At 37.6% G+C, this 26,315-nt stretch overlaps 2 protein-coding genes and 1 long non-coding RNA gene across 19 annotated transcripts in view; 2 read left to right on the plus strand and 1 right to left on the minus strand.

Moving 5' to 3' along the window:
* Nucleotides 1–3,210: 3,210 nt before the first annotated feature.
* Nucleotides 3,211–5,232, plus strand: LOC103719483 (transcription repressor MYB5-like). Of its 4 annotated transcripts, none has more exons than XM_039134218.1 (3): nucleotides 3,211–3,415; nucleotides 4,035–4,146; nucleotides 4,866–5,230. In XM_039134218.1, exons 1-3 carry the CDS (start codon nucleotides 3,316–3,318, stop codon nucleotides 5,056–5,058), a joined length of 405 nt encoding a protein of 134 aa, XP_038990146.1. In that variant the 5' UTR covers nucleotides 3,211–3,315; the 3' UTR covers nucleotides 5,059–5,230. The 4 variants fall into 4 exon arrangements, with proteins under 4 accessions (XP_038990146.1, XP_026665190.1, XP_008806970.1 ...); XM_026809389.2 differs by having other exon boundaries at nucleotides 3,211–3,412; XM_008808748.4 differs by having other exon boundaries at nucleotides 3,218–3,352; nucleotides 4,866–5,232.
* On the minus strand, nucleotides 4,854–10,817 carry LOC113463556. The gene is made up of 2 exons (XR_003387976.2): nucleotides 9,494–10,817; nucleotides 4,854–5,993 (listed from the first exon to the last, which is right to left on the minus strand). It is a non-coding gene; the product is annotated as an uncharacterized LOC113463556 (long non-coding RNA).
* A 3,475-nt stretch (nucleotides 10,818–14,292) lies between these two features.
* Nucleotides 14,293–26,315, plus strand: part of LOC120113263 (uncharacterized protein At5g08430-like) — a 39,795-nt gene continuing 27,772 nt past the window's right edge. For 7 of the 14 annotated variants that reach the window (XM_039134177.1, XM_039134178.1, XM_039134186.1 and 4 more), the window contains exons 1-4: nucleotides 14,297–15,138; nucleotides 20,895–20,974; nucleotides 21,457–21,647; nucleotides 25,166–26,054. In XM_039134177.1, the coding sequence (XP_038990105.1) occupies nucleotides 15,047–15,138; nucleotides 20,895–20,974; nucleotides 21,457–21,647; nucleotides 25,166–26,054 (1,252 nt within the window). In that variant the 5' untranslated portion in view covers nucleotides 14,297–15,046. Of the gene's footprint in view, nucleotides 15,139–20,894; nucleotides 20,975–21,456; nucleotides 21,648–25,165; nucleotides 26,055–26,315 lie in introns of all 14 variants that reach the window. The other 7 variants (XR_005515130.1, XM_039134205.1, XM_039134208.1 and 4 more) reach the window with 3 other exon arrangements.

Here is a 26,315-nt window from a genome sequence, read left to right on the forward strand (position 1 = left end):
AACAATTTTTTTTTCAGAATTTTTCCAGAATTTTTTTTTCTTTTTTTCGTCACAAAGAGAGGAGGAAAGGGAGGGGTTTTATAGCCCATCTGGGCCCAGTCTCGTTGGCCTAAAAAGGCAGCAAGAAGCAATCTGCGGACTCGGTCAGCCCGCGGAGGGTGCTAGCACGCGCCCGTGAGCGCATGCAGGCGAGCGCCCGCGAGGTGCGCTTGGGCCGCGCCCGGGACTCGCGAGCGCACATGGGCTGCACTCGGGACGCACGAGCGCGCGCGGGCCGAGCACCCGGCACGACCCAAGACACACGAGCACGTGTGGAAAATTATTTTTTTTTTCTAACAATTATAAGAATTGAAAAGTTGAGAAATTATAATGCTTTTATGCAACTTTCGGCTGGTAACACTATAACCTCGTCTCACTTCATTAGCCACCTAATAGTGGCCTATCCTATGGATCATGGATGGCAACATGGAGACAAGCATTACGAGTTAAAGCATCCACTTGGTCTGCTCTTCATTATTTTTCTTTGGCTGAGTGGCATGTACTTCCATATATGCCACCCGTTTTTTCAATTATGAAGCATGGCTAAGTGATCCTACTCATATTGGACGTAGTGCCCAAGTAATTTGGCTGATAGTACATTAAGAAATATTAATTGGTGACATGGATGGGCAGTGTAACAATTTATAAGGTGCAGCACCTGAGTTCCGACAACTAAAACAACATGCATGCAGTTTTGGTAGTCCCATGACTAGCTGTAATAGTGAGCCCTATGTGATCGAAGCAAGGATTCTGTCTCCTCATGGGTGAGATGCTTTTTACTGATGAGATTCATCAGATGGGAATGAAGATCATAAGTTATAAGTTTACAATAGGGGGGTTTGAGGTAAAAAGACTTGCGAATTTATAAAGTATATAGTTATGTGGAAGCTTTTAAATCAAGTTGCACATCCACAACCCTGTATTTTGCCCTTGCTTTATTATCCTAATCAAGTTGATTGAGCTTTGCTCAAAATTTTGTTAAGAAAAAAAAAATGCATGTCCTCAAGAAGTGCTTAAAAAATTTGGACCTTGTGTTCTGAGTTAGTCTAGGCTATGGAAATATAAACGTTAAAAGTGAGGCAAGTCCAAAATTTTATGGAGCTAAACATAGATGTGTATAAGTAATCTACCCGAAAAACTAGGTTTATTTGGTATTGCCTTTTATTTCCTGTTATATTCAAGAAAAACAAAAAAAAATGTACTAGAATGAACAAATATGTGTAGAAAAATTATCTTACTTTCAAAATTGATTGCAAAGTTTTTATAGCTATTTTTGGAATTGTAATATATGATCTACAAAATAGATATGGATGGGGCAAATGCTTTTACTATTAAACGGACAAAAATCTTATGAGATAAGCGCTAGAAAAAAAAAATATAGGACGAACTTCCTCTTTTACCATATTTACTTTAATACTCATTTTAAAGAAGAAACCTCAAAGCCAAAAAATCTTCTTACGGATCGAGTCGTGTCACTCCTGTAATTAAAAATAAATAGCATCCTCTTTCTTCATCATTTTCAAAATATGTTTTTATTAGTACATACTACATAACTAGATGATACACATCAAGCAAATTAATTATTTAGCAAGTTGATACACATCTCTAGGTAAATCGATATACAATTTGCAGAACATGGTGTTCATCAGTATATAATACACAAACAAGTGATACACACTTAACAAATTAGACAACTACAAAACTATATATCAATTTACTTAGTGGTGTGTATTGGTTTATTGGCTTGTTAGATGACTAATTTGCTTAATGTGTATCATCTGATTATTTAGTGTACAGGGCCCAACTCTTAGGCGACTGAGGCGGTCGTCTAAGGCCCCGACCCAAAGATGGCCCACCGCAGGAAAGGCCTCAAAGACAAAACATAAAGAAAAAAGGCCCCTCTTAGTGAGTTCACTTTAGGGCAGCCCACTTCATGAAAGGCCTCAAAGATAAAGCAAAAAGAAGAAAGATATATTTTAGTGAGTTCGTCCAAATGCATTGGGCCACTCTTGATAGTGTGTAGTGATAAAAGCATGTTTTAAAAACTGTCTATTAATTCATTAAGAGGTATATATTGGATCACTGCTGAGTTTTGTAGTGATAAAAGCCACCCAACCCCCCCCCCCCCCCCCCCCCCCCCCCCCCCCCCAAAAAAAAAAACCCAAAAAAAAAAAAGGGTAAAGTAAGACCTAGAGGCTGCCCAATTTGGTTACATGGGGTTAAAATTAGCCGACTTATTGGACCCATTATTTTCAGGAGGTGCCGTGGGTGGGGCCATCACGTTGGACCACTCTCGGTATCATGTCAAATGATAAAATAGAAATAGTCTTTAACTTTTAGATTTTTTTTATTTTGAAAAAAATATATGATAAAATATAAAATCCACCCTATATACCTTTTTTTGGGTGCCTCGGTCTCGGACACAGCTGTTCCGCCAGAAAAAGCTAAAGAAAATCTGACAACGATCTTTGTCTTCATGCCCTTAACGCAATTGCAGGACACCTGGTGAGGTGACAGTGATGTTGATAAGACCGGTCCTACAGGCCGTACTCTTCTTGGGGACGATGGCTGGTGGCCTTCAGAAAATCCAAACCTTCAGAGAGGAGTCAATATTACCATTGATAAATGCCCCAATGCTTTTAATCAGAGTTCCCATATTATGAAATTATCATTAATCACATACATATTAAAACAAAATCGAAAGACAATTCTGCATGCCATTCACGAGAAATAATGCCAACTTATATAATGTTACCACCAAACAAGTCATGAAACATTACAAAGGTGCAACATAATTCTGTAATTGGAGCTATACTGAAGATAGTTCAAGCTAAGCACTTAGTTTGGTTCGCAGAAATTTCTTTTTAATCAAATTATTTTTGTAAAAAAAATATTTTTTTAAAATATGATGCCTAAAATGATTTTGTGATATGTTTGATGGAATGCATTCCAAAATAATTTATATTTAGTTGATATATTTATTATATTATTCATAAGTTTTGATAGCTTAAGAATAATTTTTCATATTTTTCATGATTTTTTTATAAAATATTAAAATTTTATTTTCGTTTTTTTTAAACTTTGATCAAACATAAAAATTTATGTACTTTTATATTGGGCTTTTTTTTTTTTCTTTTTCTGCCAACCAAACGCCAAACGAGCCCTTGGAAGTGTAAAAAAGCCAACGGCGGGTAGCGGGGACCAATCTCCGCGGTGTTTGCTAAATATTCCATCCACCACACAATCACATTGGAGTTCAGAAACCAGAGAGAGAGGATGGAAGCAGGGAACCTCAATATCAGCAGAGCACAAGGTAACGCATGCTGGGGAATCAAAATTGTTGGTCTCTGCTCTTTTGTCCACTGCACATATGGTGGTATTCTGTATTTTTATCTGCACTTCAGTTGAATCTTTCCTCCTTCCTCATCCACATATGCTTAAACCATCATCAGTTTAGAATGTTACTGTTTAGATTCAAAGCATTAATTGAGAAAGCACCTGAAAAAACATCAATCATTTGAAAAGCATTATTGCATCATTAACAATTGGGAAAGTAGGAGGAGGTTTCTACTTTCTCCATCACTCATGTTCAGTTTTCCTTTCAGAACTTGGTTGCTCTTCTCGGCTCGGATATTATTATACCACTTTGAAGCAATAGCAGTATTTCATAGATTCGTGCCTTCTCTAGCATGAAGTTTTTATGACTCTCTTCGGCCTTTCCATCTTCATGCCGCCCCTCCGTTAAAATTTAGCATTTCCAACTTATAGTTCGCTTCTGTTTTTATTCCAGTTTTATTCTCAGATGCTCAGCAAAAAAATTTTCATGGCTATTCTGATATTTCATTTTTTTAAGCATACAAATCTATTGGATTGGATGGCCAGCAACATGCCATGAAAACTTCAGCTGGTGTCTTCTCCTCCTTCTCTTGCTGACAGAAAGAACGCAAAATAAGCTTCATAAACTTGTGGTGCACTTTTGGTTCATGGCATAGCAGGAGAAATGCAGGAGCTGGACTCTGCAAACCATGGGGGGGAGAAGCAGTGGCCTAGCATGACACCAGAGGAAGAAGACCTCATAAGCAGGCTCCACCACCTGCTAGGAGAGAGGTAACTAGAACCTTAAACCTTTCAAGTTAAAAAAAAAAAAAAAAAGTGAACTCGGTTCTGCATAAAGTAATCACAAGTCCTTTTTTTATTGTGAAGTATGTATCCAGCGCAAACAAAAGGCAATCATAGGTGACGACTCATACAGATATATGAGATCAGGAGCTTTCCTTTTTTTCCCTTTCAATTGGATAAGTGTAAAAATTGCTAGCTTTTGCAGGGAACCACAATATTAATATTTGTGAGATCAGTTGATTGCTGCCTTATGTTGGGAAATCTGGAAGGAAAGGAATACAAGAACTTTTCTCAAGAGAAAAGGCACTATTTACTATGTTTTGCAGAAGACTCTCCATACGTACCAAAGCTGGGAATATTTAAGACCCAAGAAGATGATTGACTTGCACCAAAACTTGTGGACAGCTTCACTTCTGCCCATGAGGCCACCTTGATGTTTGTATTGGTGTTTGTTGTTTTTCAATACCTGATCCTCGTCTTATTTTGATGGTTATCTCCCTTCTACTTTCTTGTACATAGTGCTCTTTTCTGAATAAAATTTGGGGCAAGTGTCTTACTTCCTCCAATTCACACACACACACACGCACAAAAAAAAAATTAAAATTAACGAAAGCTAGCTTAACCTGGAAAACTGATGCCCATGGACCTCGTATCATTTCTCCACTGTTCTTCAAATGTTTATTCATTGTTTTTCCTTTTAATGTCAGGTGGGAGCTGATTGCTAAAAGACTACCTGACAGAACAGCAGAAGAAGTGGAGAGATACTGGGGAACGAAGGAGAGGAGAGAACTTGGGGAGGACAAGATCCATAAGCCTGTCTGTGCAAGATTAAGTCCATCCTTTAAGTTCACCATGGATGAACCAGTAGAAGGTGGGAAACCATCACAAACTGGATCTTGAAATGCAAGGCTCCTTCACTCCTGGTATTCGGACAAATAAATCCATCGCATGTCAAGAACCGCTTGTTCTTAGAAAACTTCGTAACGCCAACCATGTCTTGTATAAGTCATCAGTTAACCCACCTTTATTGCTATTTGGTATGCAACGTTTGCCATTTATGCTTCTTTAGATGTTGAACTTTGGAGTATGTTCTATGGTTTGCTGTATCAGTATGAATCGAATAGTATAGAGTGGACCATATCTTATTAGTATTCGGTATAGATTGCGTACCGACGTTCGATACGCCGAAAAAAATTCATACCATACCGTACTGACACGGTGCTAGTATAGCACTGGTATGAAGTTCTATACCGAAATGGCGAATCTTGATAAGAACAGCTGCATAGGTAGTTCTTGCGACAACAAATATGGATCAGATAGCAAAATAACATGATGTATATTACTGAAGCATCCAAAAGACTTAAATTATGAGAACTCTCATCAATATGATACTCCTTTATCTCACCTGCTAACACCACTGGTATTGTTTTGATTTATTAAACAGGGAGTAAAAGCTTGACAGATCTGAGCTATTAAAAAAAAATCATAACTTTGTGCTTATCTTGGACCAGAAATTCCGTGAGTCATCTACGTGGTCATATGGCCGGTATGAATCATATGATCCACCAAAAGTGGAGAGTGTTTTGTTATCGTCTCTTGTCCATATGTTATCCCTCCATAAGTGAGCTCCAAATTTCTACCGTTGGAACTCTGGGCAATAGAGGAGCTCCAGCATGAAACTTAGAAGGCCATCAGAAAGGCAGAAAGAAGGTTGCTCTTTTTTTTTTGTGTGTGTGTGTGTGAGTGTGTTTTTCTTCTCTCTCTCTCTCTCTCTCATAAATTGTTCAAACAAAATTTTTCTTATTAGATAGCTAACTCTCGAAGATGCAAGAAGCCTGCAATACCAGAAAAAAAAAAGGGAATTGTCTTGTTATTTTGTCTCCATATGGAAATTTGATGCAGAAATAGTCTAATTAGATACTAATTTCCATAGGTCCAACGTTTTAACAAAAAGCTAGGAATAGATGAAATGAAACTTCTTGAGTTTTTCTCTAATGGATCACAAAAGAAAAATATTTTAGCATCCATGTACTCAAAAAAAAGAAAAAGAACTTACAGCTTTTTTTTTAAAAAAAAAAAGAGTTAAGAGTTATTTTACAAATATTTTACAGAATTTGAGTAGGACTCTTCTTAATTATTTTTTAAAAAAGTAATTGGCCACTTGGCATCCATTTAGCGTCCATCTACCCAAAAAAAAAGAATTTAGAGTTATTTTAGAAAGTCGTTAACTAATTCCTGCACCTCCTCTCTCTCTTAAATTCTTCAAACATAATTTTACTTTATTAGATAGCTATCTCTCAAAGATGCAATAAGCCTGCAATACCAAAATAGTTGAGGGAAAGAAAAGGAGTTCTCTTGTTATTTGGTCTCCATATGGTAATTTGATACAGAAATAGTCTAATCAGATGCCAATTTTAGTAGCTCCAACCTTTAAAAAAAAAGCTAGGGATAGATGAAATGAAACTTCCTAGGTTTTTTCTAAAGGATCAGAAAAGAAAAATATAACTGCAAGACTGCCAAATAAAAGAGAAAACATATATATCGCCATAATATGTAGCTTCCATATGATGTTATGTATGCCGATGTGGCTGATCACAGGAAAGCCAAGGTCGATTAGTGTTTCTTGTTTTCTTTGTTGAGATTTTTGTAGATTTCTATAATATATAGAGACATTTTCTATAATTATAATATTTTATTATGGGTATTTTGGTCAAAAAAATAAAATTTATAAATCAAAACAGCTTTTCTACGCAGGGGCCTCGCTCTGTAACAAGATTGATCTCGCGGTGTACCATGGACTGTGAGATCAATCGGGAGATAAACAGAGAATGGGTGGACCGCGATGCCGTGGTCCACGCTTAGAGGTGGACCGTGATGTCGTGGTTCTCCACACTTAGTCTCTTCCTCTCTATCCCTCTGTCTATTTCTCTGATGCCGACCACACTAAGAGGTGGACCACAATGCTGCACTTCTCCATCACCTAGTCTCTCCCTCTTTATCCCTTTGTCTATTTCTCTAATGCCAACCACACTGAGAGGTGGACCGCGATGCCGCGGTCCACGCTGAGAGGTCGGCATTTAGAGAAATAGAGAGAGATAGAGAGGAAGAGAGTGGGTGATGGAGGATGAGGAGAAAAAGGGAAAAAAGAAGATGAAGAGAGAGCTTTGAAAGGAGAGAACGAGAGATCGATGGAAGATAGGGACGATGACGAGACTCCATTATGGATTGTTTTCAAAAAAATGGAGAACAAAACTAATTTTTTCTCAAATAAAAAATAAAATAATGGATAAATAAATGGAGAAAAAAGGAATACCTTGATCACGAAAAAGCCCAGGCCAATTAGTGTTCCTTGTTTTCTTTGTTGGGACTCCTACAAATGTCTATAATATAAAGAGATATTTTCTATAATTATAATATTTTATCATAAGTATTTTAATTTAAAAAGAAATATAAATCAAAAAAGCTCTTCGACACGTGCTAAAAGTGCCTTTTTTTTTCCAAGAAGCTGTTTTAGTTTTATGGCAAAATTAAAATAGCTTTCCGATTTTTTTACCAAATACCCCTATTCAATGCAAAAGTACTTTTGGAGAGTCAGAAAGTGCTTTCTGGCCCACCAAAAGATCTGCCTAATAGGGCCTAATTATCAGCTTACTAAAAATTGGAAAACACACTTTGAAGCATTAGGTTATTGTTGTGGAAATAAAGGGTCTCGAACTTAGTCCCACATTGGCTAGGTAGCGAAAAGGTCTGTGCTTTAAATGGAGGAGGAAACTATTTTCCTTGTGAGGCGCCTTTTGTGGGGCAAAACCGTCTCGGGACGGAAGAGACTATGAAACCCCTCCCTAGAGCAGACAATACCTTGCAAGGAACGCAGCCGTTCTTCTGCCTACATTTGGTATGGACTGAGCTCTGAGGTCGAGGGATACCCTCAACCTCATCAATGGTGCTTTTGTTGAGAGCCCTTGACCCCGGCAAAGACCTTCCCGCTAGGGGGGCTATATTGTGGGAATAAAGGGTCTTGAACTTAGTCCCACATCAGCTAGGTAGTGGAAACGTCTATGCCATAAATGGAGGAGGAAACTCTTTCCCTTGCGAGGCGCCTTTTGTGGGGCAAAACCGTTTCGGGGCAGAAGTGACTATGAAACCCCTTTCCAGAGCGGACAATATCTTGCGGGGGACATAGCCGTTCTTTTGCCTACATCCGATATAGACTTAGCTCTGAGGTCGGGGGATGCCCTCGACCTCATCAGTTACTTACCTCTTCTCGCTTTAAAATCCCACTTCAGTTAGGCGGGGTAGGTTCACCCATTAAAATACAATTAATTTTATCATTATTTTAAAAGCCAAACAAAGTTAAAAATTAAGATACTATTGGAGGTAGAGTCTCATGCCCAAGATGAATGAAAGATAAGATCGATCGGGCGGTAGTACCTAACCGCATAAATCGATCTAGATAAGATGAACTCAATCAATCAGGATCAGACATGATGTAAGCAACTCAACAAAGATCAATAGTGACGAATTCTAAATAGATCTGGCAAGGAACGAGGTAATGGGTCACCCTACCTTTCATTTTGGGGCCAACTTGGATCCGAGAAAAAAAAAAAAAAGTCAAGGCTTGAACTAAGATCTCTTTTTTTTTGTGGTAAAAACGGCTACTCATATCATATAGTACGAACGTGAGTACAGCCCTCCAAGTCATGGGAGAGTAAAAGGTACAACTGTGAAGGGACGTCTACATCAGACGTCCACAAAAAAGCACCTGAGTGCCGAGCGACAAAGGAGGCGACCCAATCTGCTGCCCGGTTCGCCTCCCTAAACACGTGTGCTGCCTGAAAATCAGCCATCATCTGAACTAAGATCTCTGGGTCTTGCTTGGAGCGAGAAAGAGGGCGAAGGGAGCGAAACAATGTAGAAAAATAAGAAGAGGAAAGTGAGGATGAAGAAGAAGAAGAGAGAGGAAGAGGAGGAAGAAGAAGAGGGCCACGACCAGGTGGCTGTGGGGTTCAACAGCCGAAAGACTGGCGACAAACGGGCAACCAACGACGGTAACAGGGCGGCCGATGACGAAAAGAAAAGGAATAAAGGGCTCAAAACAGGGGTTTGAGCCCCTCTCTCTCTTCCTTCATGATCTCCGGTTGGGTACAAGTCCCTATCTTCGGCGACAAGCGCCAACAGCGGAGGAGGCCAAAAAAAGGGCTTTTCGGATGGGAAAACAGGGGTCTATCGGATCTAAAAATAGAGCCTCATATTCTTGAATTTTTTCAATAAAAACTCAGCTGAAGGTGAGATTAGCGAACAAGAAAATAAAGGAGAAGAAGATTAAGTCTCTTACTTGTGCTTCCGATGAGGAAATTGTGGCATTTTCCGGCGAGCACAAGAAGCTTATGCAGTCGGCAATGAAGAAAGGAAAGAAAAGAAGGGCAGCGGCTATGAGATCTACCGGTGAAGAAGATCTACCAGAGCACTGCCCTGTTTCAAATCCTGACAGGCCTTCGGGCTTTCATTAGGCGTCGGGCCGGGCCAACAGGCCGGCCCAAGGAGGCTGAGCGTCACACTATCCTCTTGGATCATAATGGCTCCGAGGATGGTCTTCTTTAATGTTTGGTTCCTCTCACAGCCACCTTCAAAGAAGAGGAGAGGAAGACAGAGGAAACGGATTGCATTTTGATTACATGCTTCTTTTAAGTTTCCAACAAGAGGAGGTTGATTTAGTGGTGAAAAATACGACCTGAGGGAATTAAAACAATCTGTGCTTTAACAAAATATATTTCTTGTATTTCCTGGATGTCTGCATGATGTCTGGCCAAGCCTAGTATTACTTTCAATCAAACTTGATGCTGCCTTCATATTCTCCACTATAAACTGCATCTCACTGGGGGTGAAAAGGATTGCTTGGGCTTGCTGAGGAGTTTGCAGAAACTATGATCATAAATCTGAAACTATATAGGAGAAAGGGAGAATGAGAAGAAAAAAAAACCAAGAACATAGAGACCCTTGAACCAATTGGGAAGAGAGAGCCACTGATCTTACAGAAGGCATTCTATGTATAAATCTACAGGAACTCCTATCATACCCCAATTTCCTGGAAGAAAATTTATACAGATCCATTGACTTCTAGGAAAAAAATGGGGAAGCACCAGTATAACTGATCTGGAATAGATAAGGAAGTATCTTCTTGGTGTTCTTTTTAATTTGTCCAATTTTCATGCTTTGGAAGGTGGACAATGTTCAGAGTTCAAGTTCCAGCTTGGTACCTGCACTTGGTATACAATAATTAGGTCGAGTTCAACGACAGGTCTGTGTTCAAAACTCATTCTCTTTCTTCAGTTAGATTTATACAGAATGTTGTTTATTCCTTTATGATTTTATGAGAAGTGAAAGCTTTATAAGGTCATGCAATGAGACTTTAGACCATAAACAAAAAGTTGGAAAATTCAAGTTATTCTAAAATGGATGTCTTATAAAATGATAAAAAATCAGGGCCTTCCACAGAGAAGTAAACTGGCTTAGCAAAGACTATTGATAGAGAATTGGCACTAGAATATTCAGAGACCCAATTCACCAAAATATTGTGTCATTCAGTTGTATTAAGAATCTGTGCTCCTGGTATCAATGCATAACTATCAATATGGATACCTAAATTACATGTTTGGTTTAAAAATGCTATATAAACTCCATCTATCATGGTTTGCTAGCTTACTGTTCATTTAATTTTCCTTTTTCAATGTTCAATTAGTACAATGTTGTCAATTATTGTCATTCATCTTTGACCGATTAAGATAAGGTCATAAGCTAATGAATGAGAACATAGTAGAGGCCCCCTACCATGCCTAAAATGGTGGCAATTGCATACACTTATAACAAATATTTTACTAATAGAGTATATTTAAAAAAAGCCTTCTGAGATTTATATTTATTACACTTACATCTAATAGTTTGTAATTTCTACCCTTACATCCAATTAAATTAACGGTGTTAGTGAAACTTTTTTTACCTCATGTGAAAGTCAAAATTACCTTTGAGTAGAAAAGAGGATACACATATTTTCTTATGTCCTTGGATGATTGTTGTGTCACTTAAGATCATTTTGGTCTTTTTTTTTTTAAATATGGCATTTGGGCTGCATTTAAGATTAATGGTTTGGCTAACGTTTGTTAAGTTATGATTAGAGTGTCGGATGAAAATAAACCTTATGAGGATAAGCGTAGGTTTTTCAAACTATTAGGTGTAAGTATTATTTACCTCTAATCGCGGGAGGGTTTTTATAATTTACTCCTACTAATATTTAAAAAAAGAACTAACATATTCAAAGGGTAAAGTGTTTGTAGAGTACCATCTGATGCATACGTTGTTCACATCAAATCATATAAAATGTAGATTGAGCTCTATCATGGTATCATAAGAACATTGAAAATTTAATAAATCGGACAAAACATAAAAATGGGAGCACTACAAAAATTAGATAGAAAATCAGCTGTTAAATTCCAAAATGGGGGAATACAAATGACTTGGGTAGGCAATTCCAAAAGTGTACAGATTCTAGCAAGAACTTTCAAATGTATCTTTTCACATACATTTGTAAAGCTTGTTAAACTCAGAAAAGTTGATAGTGCACATTCCAAAATATAGCAAAACTTCTAGCATCAAATCATTAGAAAAAACAAGAACTTCCAAAACAGGATCAAAATGCATACTTTCTATTAGAACATAGCTATAAAGTTATTCTGAACTCGAAGAAGCTGACATCTCAATGGTCAAACTACTGAAATAAAACTGAAACTTCTCTTTTAGGAACTTGAAGCCAAGAAATCAAATAAAAGCTGTAAAATGCACTAGGTAGGCAAAAAATTGGGATATGTTTCAAAATTGAATGAGCATTACAGCCTGAATCTGGAACCTGCATTCAAAATGAAACTAGAAAGAAAAATAGAATCTTACAACTTAAATGATCTGATAAAAGCATAAAACAAAAGAAAAAAATAGGAACTTCATATTTGTAGAGTCATAAATTCTGACAAAATACTTGGAAAGAAAACTCATCCCACTAATTATATAGAAATCATCAAGCATAAGGAAATCAAAAAGTATATAAGCCTAAACAGTGTCATGTATGATACTCTGTAGAAATAACAGAGAATAACCTAAATTTTAGGCAAAGTCTACTTTCAGGATTCCACAGGCAAATACAGATAACATTTGAATAAATTTTGCCTAAGAGCTAAAAAACTATTGGGTTCAGAGATCCTGTGCCGAGTAGTCACTTAAGGTTGTAACCAATTAAGGTATCGTATAAGTAGCTTATTGTTATAGGTTTTTATTATAGAGTATTGCTGTGTTTGGTTATAGCTTGGTGGTTGTCACTCATCAATTGGCTACTTATTGTTATAAACTATGTTTTTATAGACCAGTAGCTATAAATGGAAGTGAAGAATGCTATGGTTCTAAAACATAAAAAGATTTAGGAGCTTTGTTTGTCCTCAAATTGAGTCAACTTATTGTGTGCATTCTATTTCATTGAAGAGATACATATCATGAACAAATTGCCAAACCTCCAAGAGAGATTCCACAAAAATCTTTGATAGGAAGTGAGACATCAAAGGGAACCCAAGATGTACAAATGGAAACAAATTCAAGATTCTGAGTGATGAAAATGGGCCCACAAATCAAATTAATTTTCATTGAGCACCAATATTTTTAGTTCTTCCTATTCATCTTTTAACTTGCGACATTTTTTATTTTTGTTTTCATTTTCTTGTTAATTCTACTGCCAAACATTGTTATCATGAAAAATAAAGCCAGATAAATCTTCCTTAATAAGATTGAAATCAAAATCTCTTTTCCTAATCAAATAGGAGATTTCTTCATGATATTCCACCGTATGAATTGCTCATGTCGAATGAATTCCAGTGTTCCACTAGGAAAAAAAAGAGGCACGCTCAACGGCTAGTTATACTTTAATATTCTAAATTTATTCATTTCATTTATTTTTTGTGTGATGGCATTGGAGCATGAAATTGGTTGAATCTAAATTTTGTGAGGCAGTTGATTAATTAGATTCAATTTAAAAAAAAAGTAGGGTCAAATCTAATTTCTAAACTTGATACTATTTCGAGTAAACTCGAGCATAATGGGCTATTCACCCGTCCCATATTTCACTTTAGTTATTTTATTTTTTATTTTTTTTTGTTACAGCGGCTATTCACACAACTCTAACATGAGTATAACCAGCCGAGTCAAATGAAAGTAGATGACATAGAGATAGAGGAGACGATCTAGTCTATTGCCTAGTTCATCTTTTGATATATATATATAAACAGCCAGAAAAGAATTACAATCTCTCATAAGACTTTTATTGGAGCGATGCTAACCAATTAAACTATGCCTTAAGCTCGGTCTCTGTCTGAGATGAGTCGAGCACTTGAAAACCAAGCCATTCCGGTCGCGCTCCTTGGGTATGCCGCTGCACCAAAAATAATGGAAAAAAAAAAAAATTCATTCCGGGTCACGTTTCTTGTCTCTTCCTTAGCCATTAATTTATTATTCCATGTACGCCAAAACAAAATACCAACCTTGTTCGTTCTTTCTGGGAAAAAAATGTCCTCATTATTAAATACGTACAAAGCTAGGCACAAAATTGAAAAAACGTCTCCACGGAAAAGTGACCACCCATCATTAGGTGTTCCTCTGTTGATGGTAACGCCCACCCAATATATGCTCTCCATCAACACCATCAGTTCTCGATCAGACGGTCAGGAGACGTTTGCTTGGCCCCTTTACTGGGCAAGTGGAATTCCGCATTACCGTACCGTCTCCAAAGCACGACCGACGAAAGACCCATCAAACGAATCAAGAAAACGACGGCGTTCTGTTGGAGAAAATCCCACCGTATTCATTGCGGGTGATTTCTGCCCCTTGGACATAACGTCGAATCCTCTCCATCTCTTCTCGATCAGACGGCTGAAAAAGAAAATATTTATAGACTATATCATAAATTCGCAAGTCCAAGGGACTGCTTATAAATTATGTACCGTCATATGCGATAACACGACACAAGTGAAGAGACATTCTAATTTCCAATAATGCCAGGGAGCTAATAGGAAGAAAATCCCGCTCCATGATAAAAGGCCCCAAGAATCTTTTCATTGTAAATAGAAAGAGGAATTCCTCTGGCATTCAACTTTCGTTCTTCGCCTCTCTCTCCCTGGCTTGGCGGAGTCTCTCTTCTCCGCCATTTCTCCTCTCTGTTGGGTTTTCGGCTGGAATTCGAGGGGGGAGTGATGGATTTCTGAGCCTCGGAGGAGTTCTTGAAGCAATCCTTCGCTTATATTCTTGCATGCAAGAAGAGAGATGGAGAGGTTTGGGCTCAATTTGGACAAAATCGGAAGGAGTTAATTGATACCAAGACCTCCTCTTCCTCATCCTTCTCGCCTTCCCCGCCCTGATCACCGTCTCCTCTGCTGGTGGAGGAACTGGAGAACCTCCGGGCTCGGTCCCCCTCCACCGTGACCCACCTCGACCACCGGTCCGTCGCCCGCGTCCTCACCTCCGCCCTCGTCCCCCGCCCCTACTCCCTTCTAATCTTCGTGGACACCACCAGCTCCTCTCCAAACCCGACCTCCACCTCCGCTTCGAGTTCGCCCTTGTCTCCTCCTTCACCGCCTGCCGCACCGCCTCCCTCCACGTCTTCTCTACGACATTGAGTTCCAAGAATCCCAGGCCTCCTCCATCTTCAGCGTCACCTCCTGTGCGTGGAGTTGGGTTTTGAGACGGCCTCTGGAGTGCTTTGGAGCTTGGTTCTGAAGAGTTTAGGGGGAAAAGGAAGCATCTTTTTGAGGTCTGTTTTGTGGTTTTGGTGCGTTTTGGGAAGGGGGAAGGGATAGGACAGATGAGGAAGACGAAGAAGAACAAGGAGGAGATAGCGGAGGACTACTGCTTCACTTGCAAGGATGGAGGGCATCTTCGAGTGTGCGACTACAAGTGAGCTCGATTTTTCTCCTTCTATTCTTGTAGAAATTTGCTTAATTTTTGTATTTGGGTTCCTTTATTTAATCTTCTTGTTTATTTCTCTCTATTGGCTTGTATATATTTCAATTTTTGGATATTTGGGTGCGAAAAATATGACATGCATTTTTTTTTAATATATATATATAAATGTTCCGATATTACGTTAGTAACTTTTTTTTCTTCTCTTTTTTCCCCCTTTTTCCCCCTGCCCTACCAAGAGCTGAATCGTATCTGTATCTCTGGAGAAATGTATGTTCTTTGCAGTTCTTTGAGTGGGGCTGCTTCTTTATCCCCTACCAGTTCTTTGACTCGCATACTAGTTTCGCTTGATGGCACGATATATGTTGTGGTGCCAGTGTTTCCTCAAAGTAGCCCTTAGCACGCCTTGCTTGCTCTTTCTATGATCGATGCGTTGTTGGCACTTGTTATAACTTCTCTTATAATTTCTGTAATTTAAATGATGTTCGTTTGTTGGGTATTTGAATATGTGTTTCTCATGCCTCCTGCATGAATTTCTTATCCAGTTGAACTGGAAAATTAGTATGAGCGAGTAAGTCGTAGCAATTTCATTAACATTATTCATCTTGCGTGCACACTTCAAACAATAGAGCCAGCATGCCCGTTTCTTACGTGACACTTAAGCATGCATATATATATATATATATTTGGTGGGCTTACTCTGACCATTGTATTTTTTACTGTTACGTTGATCATAATACGAACATTGCCATTTTCATTGGGAACTTGATTTCGACAATTTGCAGAATGCAGACTCAATCTGTCTGCATCTTTAATTTAAGGAAAGTCACTACTCGTCTCGTCTGATGTGTGCTTCCAATGTCAAGTACCATGAAGGAATGCAATTGATTATACACTAAATGTTGTTCATTTTGATCAAATTTAACAAACCTTCACGAATTGTCTGTTAGTTGGGTGGCTTTTAAATTATACCTTCAATTGGAAATTTTATTGGTCATACTGCTCTTTAAAAATAAACAAAAATTATCCAGAGTATTTTTATAAACCTTTACATGGCAGTGGCACACCTCCATATCGAAGCTAATGTTGTACAACATCCAGGGACACATTCTTCTGGTTTTTGCTTGAGTTAACCAATGTTTGCTTTGTTGTACATCTTTCTCATCTTGCCTTACGGGCTCGTTTGGTTCGCGGGAAGCATTTTCCTTCCTAGGAATATGATTCCTGGGAAGCATTTTTCTTCTTAGGAATATGATTCCTGAAAAACAGATTTCTAGGAAGAGGATGCCTAGGAAAGTATTTTTGATATGTTTGGTTGACCATGGAAAATTGATAGATTTTCAGAGTGCTTATGTTTGGTTGACTATCCACTTTTCTGAAAAAGTTATGTGTAATTTCTATTATACCCCTAATAAAAATTAGGTCTTTAATGCCTCTTTAATGCTGAAGGGCTTTTTTGGAAAAAAATAAAAATGGAGTGATTTTCGGCTTACGAAAAAGTAACTTTCCATGTTTCGCATGGGAAAGACTTTTCCATGAAACGTGGGAATCATATTTCTATGGGAATACAACTTTTCCGTCTTTTTCTTTAGAAAACTCTAACCAAACAAGAGGCATCTCATTACTTTTCTGTTGACCACACTTTTCCCCCTCATTTTTCCGCGAACCAAACGAGCCCTATATGTTCTCACCTTTACATCCCACCACAACTGGAAGAGAACAAAAGAGGAGGGGTCCCAATTGCATGCATTGTATAATACTAATATTTACATGAATCAGTTTAAACCGAAGGTACTTGCCTTAGCAGAGAATCTATAACCGAGTTTTTATTTTTGACAAGGGCTCAGTTTTAATATTTCTTTCTGTAGTTTAATTTCAATTTTCTGTTTAAAACTGTTAAAAGTAGGGGAATTATTTGAGTAAAATTCTAAAAGGTAAAGATAAGAAGTTCAGTTTTTCTTTTGAAAGAATGATATAAGTTAAAAATATATTTTAAATGGTCTGGGTTTAAAACCTTTTTTATACTAAAAATTATTCACAATTAAACACATTCAGAAAAACTATAGAATTAGAAATGAGGGAAAAATTTAAAAGTGTGAAATGAGTTAAAAATTTATTGAATTAACCTTAAAATATTCTATTTGATGATAAAGTCTTTATATAGACAGACAAGACATATAAGAGATAAGTCTATGGCTTGAAGTCAGAAGCTATGAAACAAATAACTAGCTATCTAGATCGGACGTGCATATATAAAGATATTCTTCATAAGAAAAAGGAAAGAAAAGATGTACAAAGTGACATACATTCCTAACCTCAGCTATTAATCTAACATGATTAGTAAGTTAAATAAGTCAGTAGGCAGGAATAATTGATGAAGAGTTAGGACTAAACAATTAATCAAGGGTCACAGGAACATTTAATTTAAGTTGTCACCATGCTAATGTGTTAGGGTACCAACAGGAAAAACAAGTGGGTTTGTAGCATGTCAGCTCGACCCACCTGATACCCCAGGATACTGCACCTAAAACCTGACTTCTTCAAAGTCACAGCTGGATTAGCTTGAGCTGCATAGGCCTAAGCAAATTGCTTGGGTTCCTGCTAAGTGGTCAAGCCACCCTACGTGGGATGCTTAGGGTCCACCTAAGCCTAGGAGGCTGGGATAGCTGCCCCTAAAAATACCACTCATTATGATGCTTCCTGATTGTACTTGGAACTAAGCTCCATATTTCTTAGTGCTTATGCTTTTCTATAAAAGAATGGAATGCCGACACAAGACTCTAATACCTTGTTAATATTGCTCTATTTTCCTAGCTATATTTCTACACCGGACAACTTCACTTCTTCGAGATTTAATAAATATGGGCAGTCTTTAGAAACCTAAAGGATATGGGAACCTATTAAGTCGGTTGTTATGAAAAGAGAACCCTCTTTGAAAGTGGGATTTTTTGAGAAGACAATGATAGAAAGAGAATGTGATTAGCTATCATGAAAAAGAAGGGGATTGGATTAAAATCAAAAATTCCTGCACGGCGGGCCGGGTTGGGGGAGCTAATTTTTGGAGGGCGCACTCCATACAAAACAAGCAAGACATAGAGAAGGTTTTGGTCTTGGGGGAGCCATAATCTCCCTTGGAGTAAACATAGCTCTGCCTCTGGCTTGGTTGAGTAAACTAGAGAGACGTAGAGGGAAGGAGAGGAGAAGAGGGTTGGGGGGGGGGGTGAGAATTTGGGTTTGGCGAGGCTAGGTGTTGGATAAGAGAGAGTTGCATTAGGGGTGGATTTGTGAGATAGGTAGATCCTGTGGAAAAAGGGAGGGGGGGTGAGACTTCTGACTTTAGAGAGAGAGAGAGAGAGGTGCTTGGGGAATTTGGCCAAGACTTAGGCCTAACATGTACAGGAAAGTTTTGGAGAGAGGAGAATGTGGAATACCAGAATCTCTCAAACTACACCTTCGTTTTTTCTTTTTTTCCCATTTTTAAAGAAGGGACATGTGATTGGAGGCACATAATGAAACTCATGATTGTTCCTTTTCTTTGACTGAAGTAACTACTCCACCTGGCAAATCTCATGCCTTTTGAACTCTTAACACTTGGGATTCTCCTAATGACACAACGGGGTTTGGGAAAAGGACCCAAAACTGACTTGGTTAATGGTTACTCCCAGACAACCCAAAGCTTGGCCCATACATTGAAATACTACACACAGACCTTGTTATTTTGAATGGTTTTGGGCTGAAAATTGCCATCCCATCATGTGGGCTTTTTTCAACTTATTTAGTGTGAGTTAGTAGTACTATACACTAGGTATCACGAAGATCATCGTTGAAGTTTCATGAATTGGTATTAAGGTTCCGGAAGAAAGAGAATTTATTAGTCACGAGGAAAGTTGCTGGCAATGCATAAGCACCAAAAATCATTATATGCTTTTGTGGGATTCAATTACTAAAATATCTAAAACTTGTATTGCATAGTTTAGTATCATAGAAAAAATATGTGGTTTACGTAATTCAATAAATAACGTCTTTTACAATTAAGCATTTGACCCAATGTCATATTTCCCAAACTCCAAGAAACTTGTTAACATAGTAATTTCTCCTTATAAAAGGGACAGAATTTGCAATTTGAAAACTTCCAAACATAATAAACTGGTCGTCCACAGATCTTTTGCAACTTTCGACATAAACCTTGTGACATGCTCAAATTATTCAACCCCGCCCTCTTCAGTGACTTGGTTATTGTTCTTGCTGAATCAAGGATTGTCCTATTCACTTTTGCCTTGATGAACCTGGCCTACTCATTGCCACTGAACCTCCTCATCAAAGATCATTTTAATCTAGTTTTATAACCAAGTTAGCCATCTTTTGTTTAACATCCATACTAATAGTCAATTACAATTTCCCCTTGGATGCATACCATAATCTCCTTAAAGTGCCATGGATTGTCAGGTTGCCTTTTAATGTCAAAATGCATACTCCTCCATGTTGGATGTTTTTATGGTAGCATAATATGGCAGGTCTATTGATGTTTATATTATGCTTTATACTTTTTGGGGACTTCAGCTGGGATTACATGGTTATGATGATCGCCATTGATTGCCAGAATGCATACTTGGGCATATCTTCCTCTTTTGTCTTTTTCATGATAGCATTAAATGATTCAGTTATTCAGACTTATATGATACCTTATATGTAAAGTTGCTTACTACATTGTTCAATTCCTTTGACATGTTCAAAGGTGCTGTTATTGTAAACTGACATGAGAAATGCCACACAGACTCGAAGAGCCTATCAGCAATAATGCATAAAAAAGGAAGCAAACTAAAGAGTACGGAAGTTAATTTGTTCACCTTGATGGTTTTTTTCAGCATACAAAGAAGATAATTCCCTTTGCTTGGTGGCCAAGATGATAACCCCTTTAAAGAGCTCCCATTAGATATTCCTAATAACATTTTGCCATAACTTGATATTCTACACATTTTTAACATTATCTAATCAAGTTATTCATGTCCATCCGAAAATGGTATCTAATGGGTTTATTCATGTCTAATAGTAGGCGTGGTGAAACCAATGGGTATCCAATTACTGTGGAGCCATCAACAGTTGGCATTAAGCCATTCCTCGTGTTGATTCAATGCATCATGGGTACTGGGTTCAGTTACAAGTACACAGTTTCTCCATATGTCAACCAATTTTGTGTAAAGTTGGCATTACAAATAGATCTGCTTAATCCTGCTGCTGAACCTTCTTGACTTTTGAGTCATACTTCATAGAATTCCATTTTGACAAACAAAGGTGTAGTTATTTGGTCGAATGACTAATATTTGTTAGTTACATGGAGTATGCACTTTTTGGAGCTTTTGGTTTGTGTGATGGTTATTATGAAAATATGCATGCATTAATATGCATAGTATGTGTATTTTCTCTAGGATACTAATTGCATATGCCAAAGCTTTAGTAGTACAAAAGGTTTACACATAATATGTGTAGCATATTACTAAATCAGCTTTCTTTTTGTATCAGATTTGGATTAATTGATATCAATTCTTTATTGATTTCTACGGACTTTCTGTTTTATTGAACGTTCAACTTGATAAATGTCTGGTCTATTGTCAAAAAATTCTCGTTCATTTAATATGATGCATTTGTAAAACTTAAAAAAGCATGTTTGCTCGGGCAACAATCATTATATTCCCCTCAAAAAAGGTAATGTTCTTTATATCTCAGAATCATGCTAATTTTCGTTTTTCCAGGAATTGTCTTAAATCTTACCATCCTCAATGTGTGGGGAAGGATCTTTCATTCTTGGAGACAGATGAAGTTTGGACTTGTGGTTAGTAATTTCCTGTATGCCTTCACAAGTTTGTTTTTCAGTTAGCTTTCTAACTTATCTGGAATTGAGAAATGATATTTTAATCTTTTTTGGCATCACTTTATGAGGATAGTTTGGTGCATTATAAATGATGTTCAATCTATTGTAAATTCATTGTGTGGGAAACAGTACCAGTGAATTTAATCACTAAAATCTGGGTAAGAATTTTTGATTTAAGCAGTATGGGAACCAGAATAATTGATTCCCATGTCTGTCAGCCAGTGGATTTGCCATCTTACTGTATGCAGTGTCCTTAAATAGACCCTGTTGCCCTCTAAATATGCTTCTTATCAAGCTCTGTCAATCACATATTTGTTATTCTAGATTTAAGAAAATCGATCTGGTGGTTTTTACATACAGAAATAATCTCCAATGCAAAAATTGTTTGTAGCCATCAGAGTATGTGAAAGTATTAAATAACTATTACTTCTTTTCTGTGATAGGATGGCATTTGTGCTTCATATGCCAAAAGAGCTCAAGGTTCCAATGTTTTTGTTGTCCAAGCTCAGTATGCCGCAATTGTATCAGAGAAGCTGAGTTTGTGCAGGTGAAAAAGAGGATGAAGGGCTTCTGCAATAATTGCTTAAAGCTGGCAATTCTGATAGAGGAAAATATTGATGTTGACTCTGATGGGGTAACACTACTAAATAAGCCTTGGCAAATTCTTAATTGCCTACTATAATTCTATTATTTTAATCTTTATTATTTTTGCCTTTACCTTGTCAAAATTTTTACCTGTCTTTTTTTTCTGTATGCATGGCTTGTGTTAACTTAGAAAATCACATTGGCAATAAGGAAAAAAAAACAGAAAACAATAAACACAACTTGATGTATTTTTAAGTTTGAACATAATGCAAAAAGAGAGCATTGATAACAACTAAATATCATAATTAAGAATTGATCTATTATTCATGCGACATTCTGCAATTCCAATCAAAAAAGACATTTTCTGATAAGATTTGTTTAGAACAAGTTGGTTTCATCGCACGATGTTCCAGAAGAGAGAAAAGGAATGGCTCTACATAAAACCTAACATTTTCTGTTGCCAAGTCTAACTCAATCCCATGAACAAAATAAAGTGATAAACAATTAAAAAAGCTTAGGAGAGAGGATTTATATTGCTCATCAATGAAGTCCTTCTGGAGAACTTTTAACATGGGAATTGAAGCTTTTTGTTGTTGTTGTTGGAAACACGAAGGGAGACATGGATGTTTCAGTATTAGAGGCGTAATCAAATAGACATGCTGTAAACTTGAAAAGAAAATTTAAGAAAGAAAGAGAAGATATACAGAACATAGTCACAGCAACTGCTTTCTCATTTTCATTTCTTCTATTCTTCTTCTTTGACTCCTACATGGCAGCCTTTAGAAAATATACCTAAAATATTGAACCAAATTAGCTGAGGCTTTACATGGGACTAGCCTCTTTAGGACTTTGATATCAAGTTCATGCTATTAAGGAAAGAAAAATCTTATAAATTCTACACTTGTGAATTGTTTGGGATTTTGTAATAAATAATTACACTGGCAAGTATTTCTAAACAAGGTTTTTGAGTACTGGCACTATCAGCTGGAGGATGGTCTTCAGCAATGGGATAGTTTATTAGGCAACTAGCTTGAAATGGCCCACATCTGCTCCAAATTGTCCATTATTGCACTTTACCAAGCTTAAATATATTTTACACCAGCTCTTTTTCTGTATGTTTTTTGTACTGATTGATGCTGTTAGTATAGGGACGCATTGCAAGATTTGAAACGTTGCTTCTAGATCAGATATCTGGTTGAGTTGAAACATGAATTTGTACCTTGACATTAAGACCGAGAAGCATCAAATATTTTCCGATATGGTTAGTTTAGTGCTTCAATGCTTGTAGGACTTGGACGCATGGTATGCTGTACTGGCCCGTACCGGTCGGTTTAGCATGTACTGTACCAGTCCAGTACGGTGGTGGAAAGCAATTCTGGCCCCTTTGGGGTTGGAACTGGCTTCATCGAACGTTGCAGGACATTCGCATCGACCGTCTCCGATACGGAGGCGTACCGGACCGGTTCACACCGGTATGCGTGGTACGCACGCTCGCGCGTGCTGGGAACCATGCGGAAGCGCGCCTGCTCGCGTTGGGCTGCGCTCCCGCGCGGTTGTAGGTAACAGACCAGTTTGGTATCGGTCCGAACTGATACCGTACTGGTCCGATAGGCAACTGGTACGCCTACCGGTACTGGTACGACATACCTTTTGGACATTATAAATTATTTTTTAACTATTTTCTATACTATGTGTATTTTGTTCTACATATCATGATGCAAAACTGAGTTAATTAGAATTTTGAATATGGTAATAGATGTTAGAAACCAAGGTTTTGAATACAGGTATTGAATCTTGTATTGTTTTTCTATTACAATTGTGCAATGTCGGTACAGTACGGGTTCCGACATTATGTACCAAAACTGAGAACATCAAAAAGAGCAAAAAATTGTCCGCATGCATTAGTACAGTTGGTAAGGTACCATCGATGCAAAGTGGTACAAATCAGTATGGTTAGTACGTACCAATACACTGGGTTTTGGCATCCAATCTTCATATTGGTGCTGGTTTGTGTCGAAACCATATGGCATCATGTTTTAGTGGTTTTTGAATCCATTCAACTCTTTTTTTTTTTCATCTTAAGGGTCATACTCACCTATTTAGAATTTACATAGTTTTCATCTTGGCCGAGACTCGGTTTGTATTGGTGGTATTGAATACCAGTCGATATGATATATGTAAAAATCTGGGCCCTATTATCTCGGTCGATATAAACCGATAAAACTCGAGATATTGCCTAATATGATGTAATTCATATCGGTCCGAAAATATCACCCAAGATATTAGAAAATCTCAGTTCCCTTTAATTTTTCCAACTTACCATATTAACTGAGCTAAACACAGATTTCGGTTCATCTCGGTCTTGGTCACCCATCTAGGTAACTGATGTATCAAGATTTAAAAACCTTGATTTTACACAAGTGAAAGGACCTAGTTTGTTTATGGTGCTTTGGGTGCTGCCTAGGTACTTAGACTGGGTAAGGCACATCTGAAGCCCCAATAACTCCTGGTGAGGCAGGTTTGATAAGGCGATGTGTTAGAGAAATCACTTCTCTAATCTTAATTCTTAAGCTCCATTCTTCAAAATTCCTTTTTTCTCAAGATCTTTAATATCTAACTTTTATTTGAGGGGCATTTTTGTCCAATGCAACCCTTAAAAGTGATGGGCTAAAAGAAAAAGGAACCCACTCTTCTGTATTCAGCTGGGAACTAGGGTTTTCAAGCAAGAGGGCAAAGGTGGAGCATGAGGTAAAGAAGAGGGTTAGCAATATCTAAACCCTTACAGTTTGCCCCCTCTTTGTTACTCCACCTTCTCCCTGTTTTTCCCATTTAATCGGCACTGGTCTTCATTTTATTCTTCCGATGTTTTTTGATGGTCTCTCTGTGTGCCTGCGTGCATTTATGTGTGTGTTAGTTTCATCAAATCAGGAAGCATAAGGTTTTTTTTTTTTTTTGTTTTTTTCTATTTTTTCTTTGTTTGATCTGTCTATTTAATTTCTGTTTCATTTCTCTTCTATTTTCTGCTTCTTAATTTCTTTTTATTTTTGAATGTAGTGCACATGTTTGATGTGCCAGAAGCTATCACCCGTGAAATGCATGTCAGGCATCTTGTACTTTAACCTAATCTTGTTACAGCACCAATTTGTTATCAAATTTAACATGATCGTGAACAGCATCAGAAGTTTGGGTTCAAATTTAGTGCTGAGAATCTGGGAATCAACATAGGCTGCTAATGCCTTTTTCTTTTCTACCTTAACTATTTAGTAAACAGAAGTCATTTATGTTAGGTAGTCGCCATAATAGATATTCTATTTTTATATGCTTGGTTCAGTTATAGAAGCAATTTGATGTATTCGTTACAAGAAACTTGAAAAATTTCATTATGACCTAAAAAATTTTCCATGCATTATCCATGAAGTCTATTAACTCCATATGATAGAGAAAAGGAATGGACAGCTTGATGTTTATATGATATAGATTGTTTCAAATAGACAGGTTTTTGAAATTATGAGCCTTTTTCATAGTTTGCTTTTTTTCAGTTTTCACCGAAATAATTCTTGTTTGCAGGGCAAGGTAGATTTCAAAGATACAGAAACATACGAATTTTTGTTTAAGGACTACTGGGAAATCATAAAGGATCAGGAAGGATTAACGTTGGTTGATCTTCATGCTGCTAATGCTCTTCTTAAACGAGGTGAAAATTGCAAGAGTGAATCAGATTCTGATAAGTTTCCCGAGGAGGAGTTCTTGTCTGAATGTGATGACTTGGGAGATGATTGTCATAATGAGATGTCACTCCTTGATGATTTAAAAGTAAAGCGTGGTAAAATGAAATTTCCAATAAAAAGGTGTAGGTCAAGGAGAAAGTATATTGGTTGGGGTTCAGAGGAGCTCATTGGATTCCTTACATCCATTGGTAAGGGTACAGAAGAACCTCTTACACAATTGGATGCTTCTGAAATTGTTAAGGATTATGTCCAAGCAAACAATCTTTTTCATCCTGACAAGAAGAAGAATAAGGTCGTAGTGTGTGATGAGAAGCTGTATTCTCTTTTCAGAAAAAAGAAAGTGAAGGTTCATAAAATCTACAGCTTACTGGAAAGCCATCTTGCTGCAGACGATGATATGGATGATGAATTTTCTTTTAGCTCGGATGATGATGACAACTCAATTATCAGGAGAAAGTGCCGAAGGACAAATTCTGATTCCAAAATTCGTAAATCAGAGCCAAATCATTACAAGCAAAAGGTTATGGAACCACTCAAAAGCTGCTATGCTTCTGTGATCGACAGAAATATTAAATTAGTCTATCTGAGAAGGTCTTTAATCATGAATCTTCTGAAAAACCCTGAGACTTTTGAAAACAAAGTCACCGGTTGCTTCGTGAGGGTTAAAAATGATCCCAAAGATTTCTACTGTCGACCTCAAAAGCTATACCAGCTTGGGCAAGTGACAGGTACCTGCATTCATGTGCATGCATTTATGCTTCCTGCTGTCCCTTTTAAGCATGTGCTCCTCCTAGGGGAGGAGTAGACCTCAAAATGGGTATGTGCCATATGTTGGCACCTTTTGTTTTCTGCCAGAGAGAAATATACAAACCCCTTTGACTTTTCAGTCAGGGGTAAGTGACTTATGCAAGTCTGGGTGAATATATGTCTACCATGCACCCATTTGATATTAGTTGGCCTTTTCACAGAATGGAGAGCCATGTATACAC

Source organism: Phoenix dactylifera, chromosome 1 (assembly GCF_009389715.1).
Source record: "Phoenix dactylifera cultivar Barhee BC4 chromosome 1, palm_55x_up_171113_PBpolish2nd_filt_p, whole genome shotgun sequence".
In the NCBI taxonomy this organism is placed as follows: Eukaryota; Viridiplantae; Streptophyta; class Magnoliopsida; order Arecales; family Arecaceae; genus Phoenix; species Phoenix dactylifera.

Coding starts and splice junctions, on each gene's coding strand:
- LOC103719483 (XM_039134218.1), top strand. CDS start 3,316: ATGGAAGCAGGGAACCTCAATATCAGCAGAGCACAAGGTAACGCATGC. Junction 3,416..4,034: donor TGTCCACTGCACATATGGTG/GTATTCTGTATT, acceptor ATGGCATAGCAG/GAGAAATGCAGGAGCTGGAC. Junction 4,147..4,865: donor CACCACCTGCTAGGAGAGAG/GTAACTAGAACC, acceptor TTTTAATGTCAG/GTGGGAGCTGATTGCTAAAA.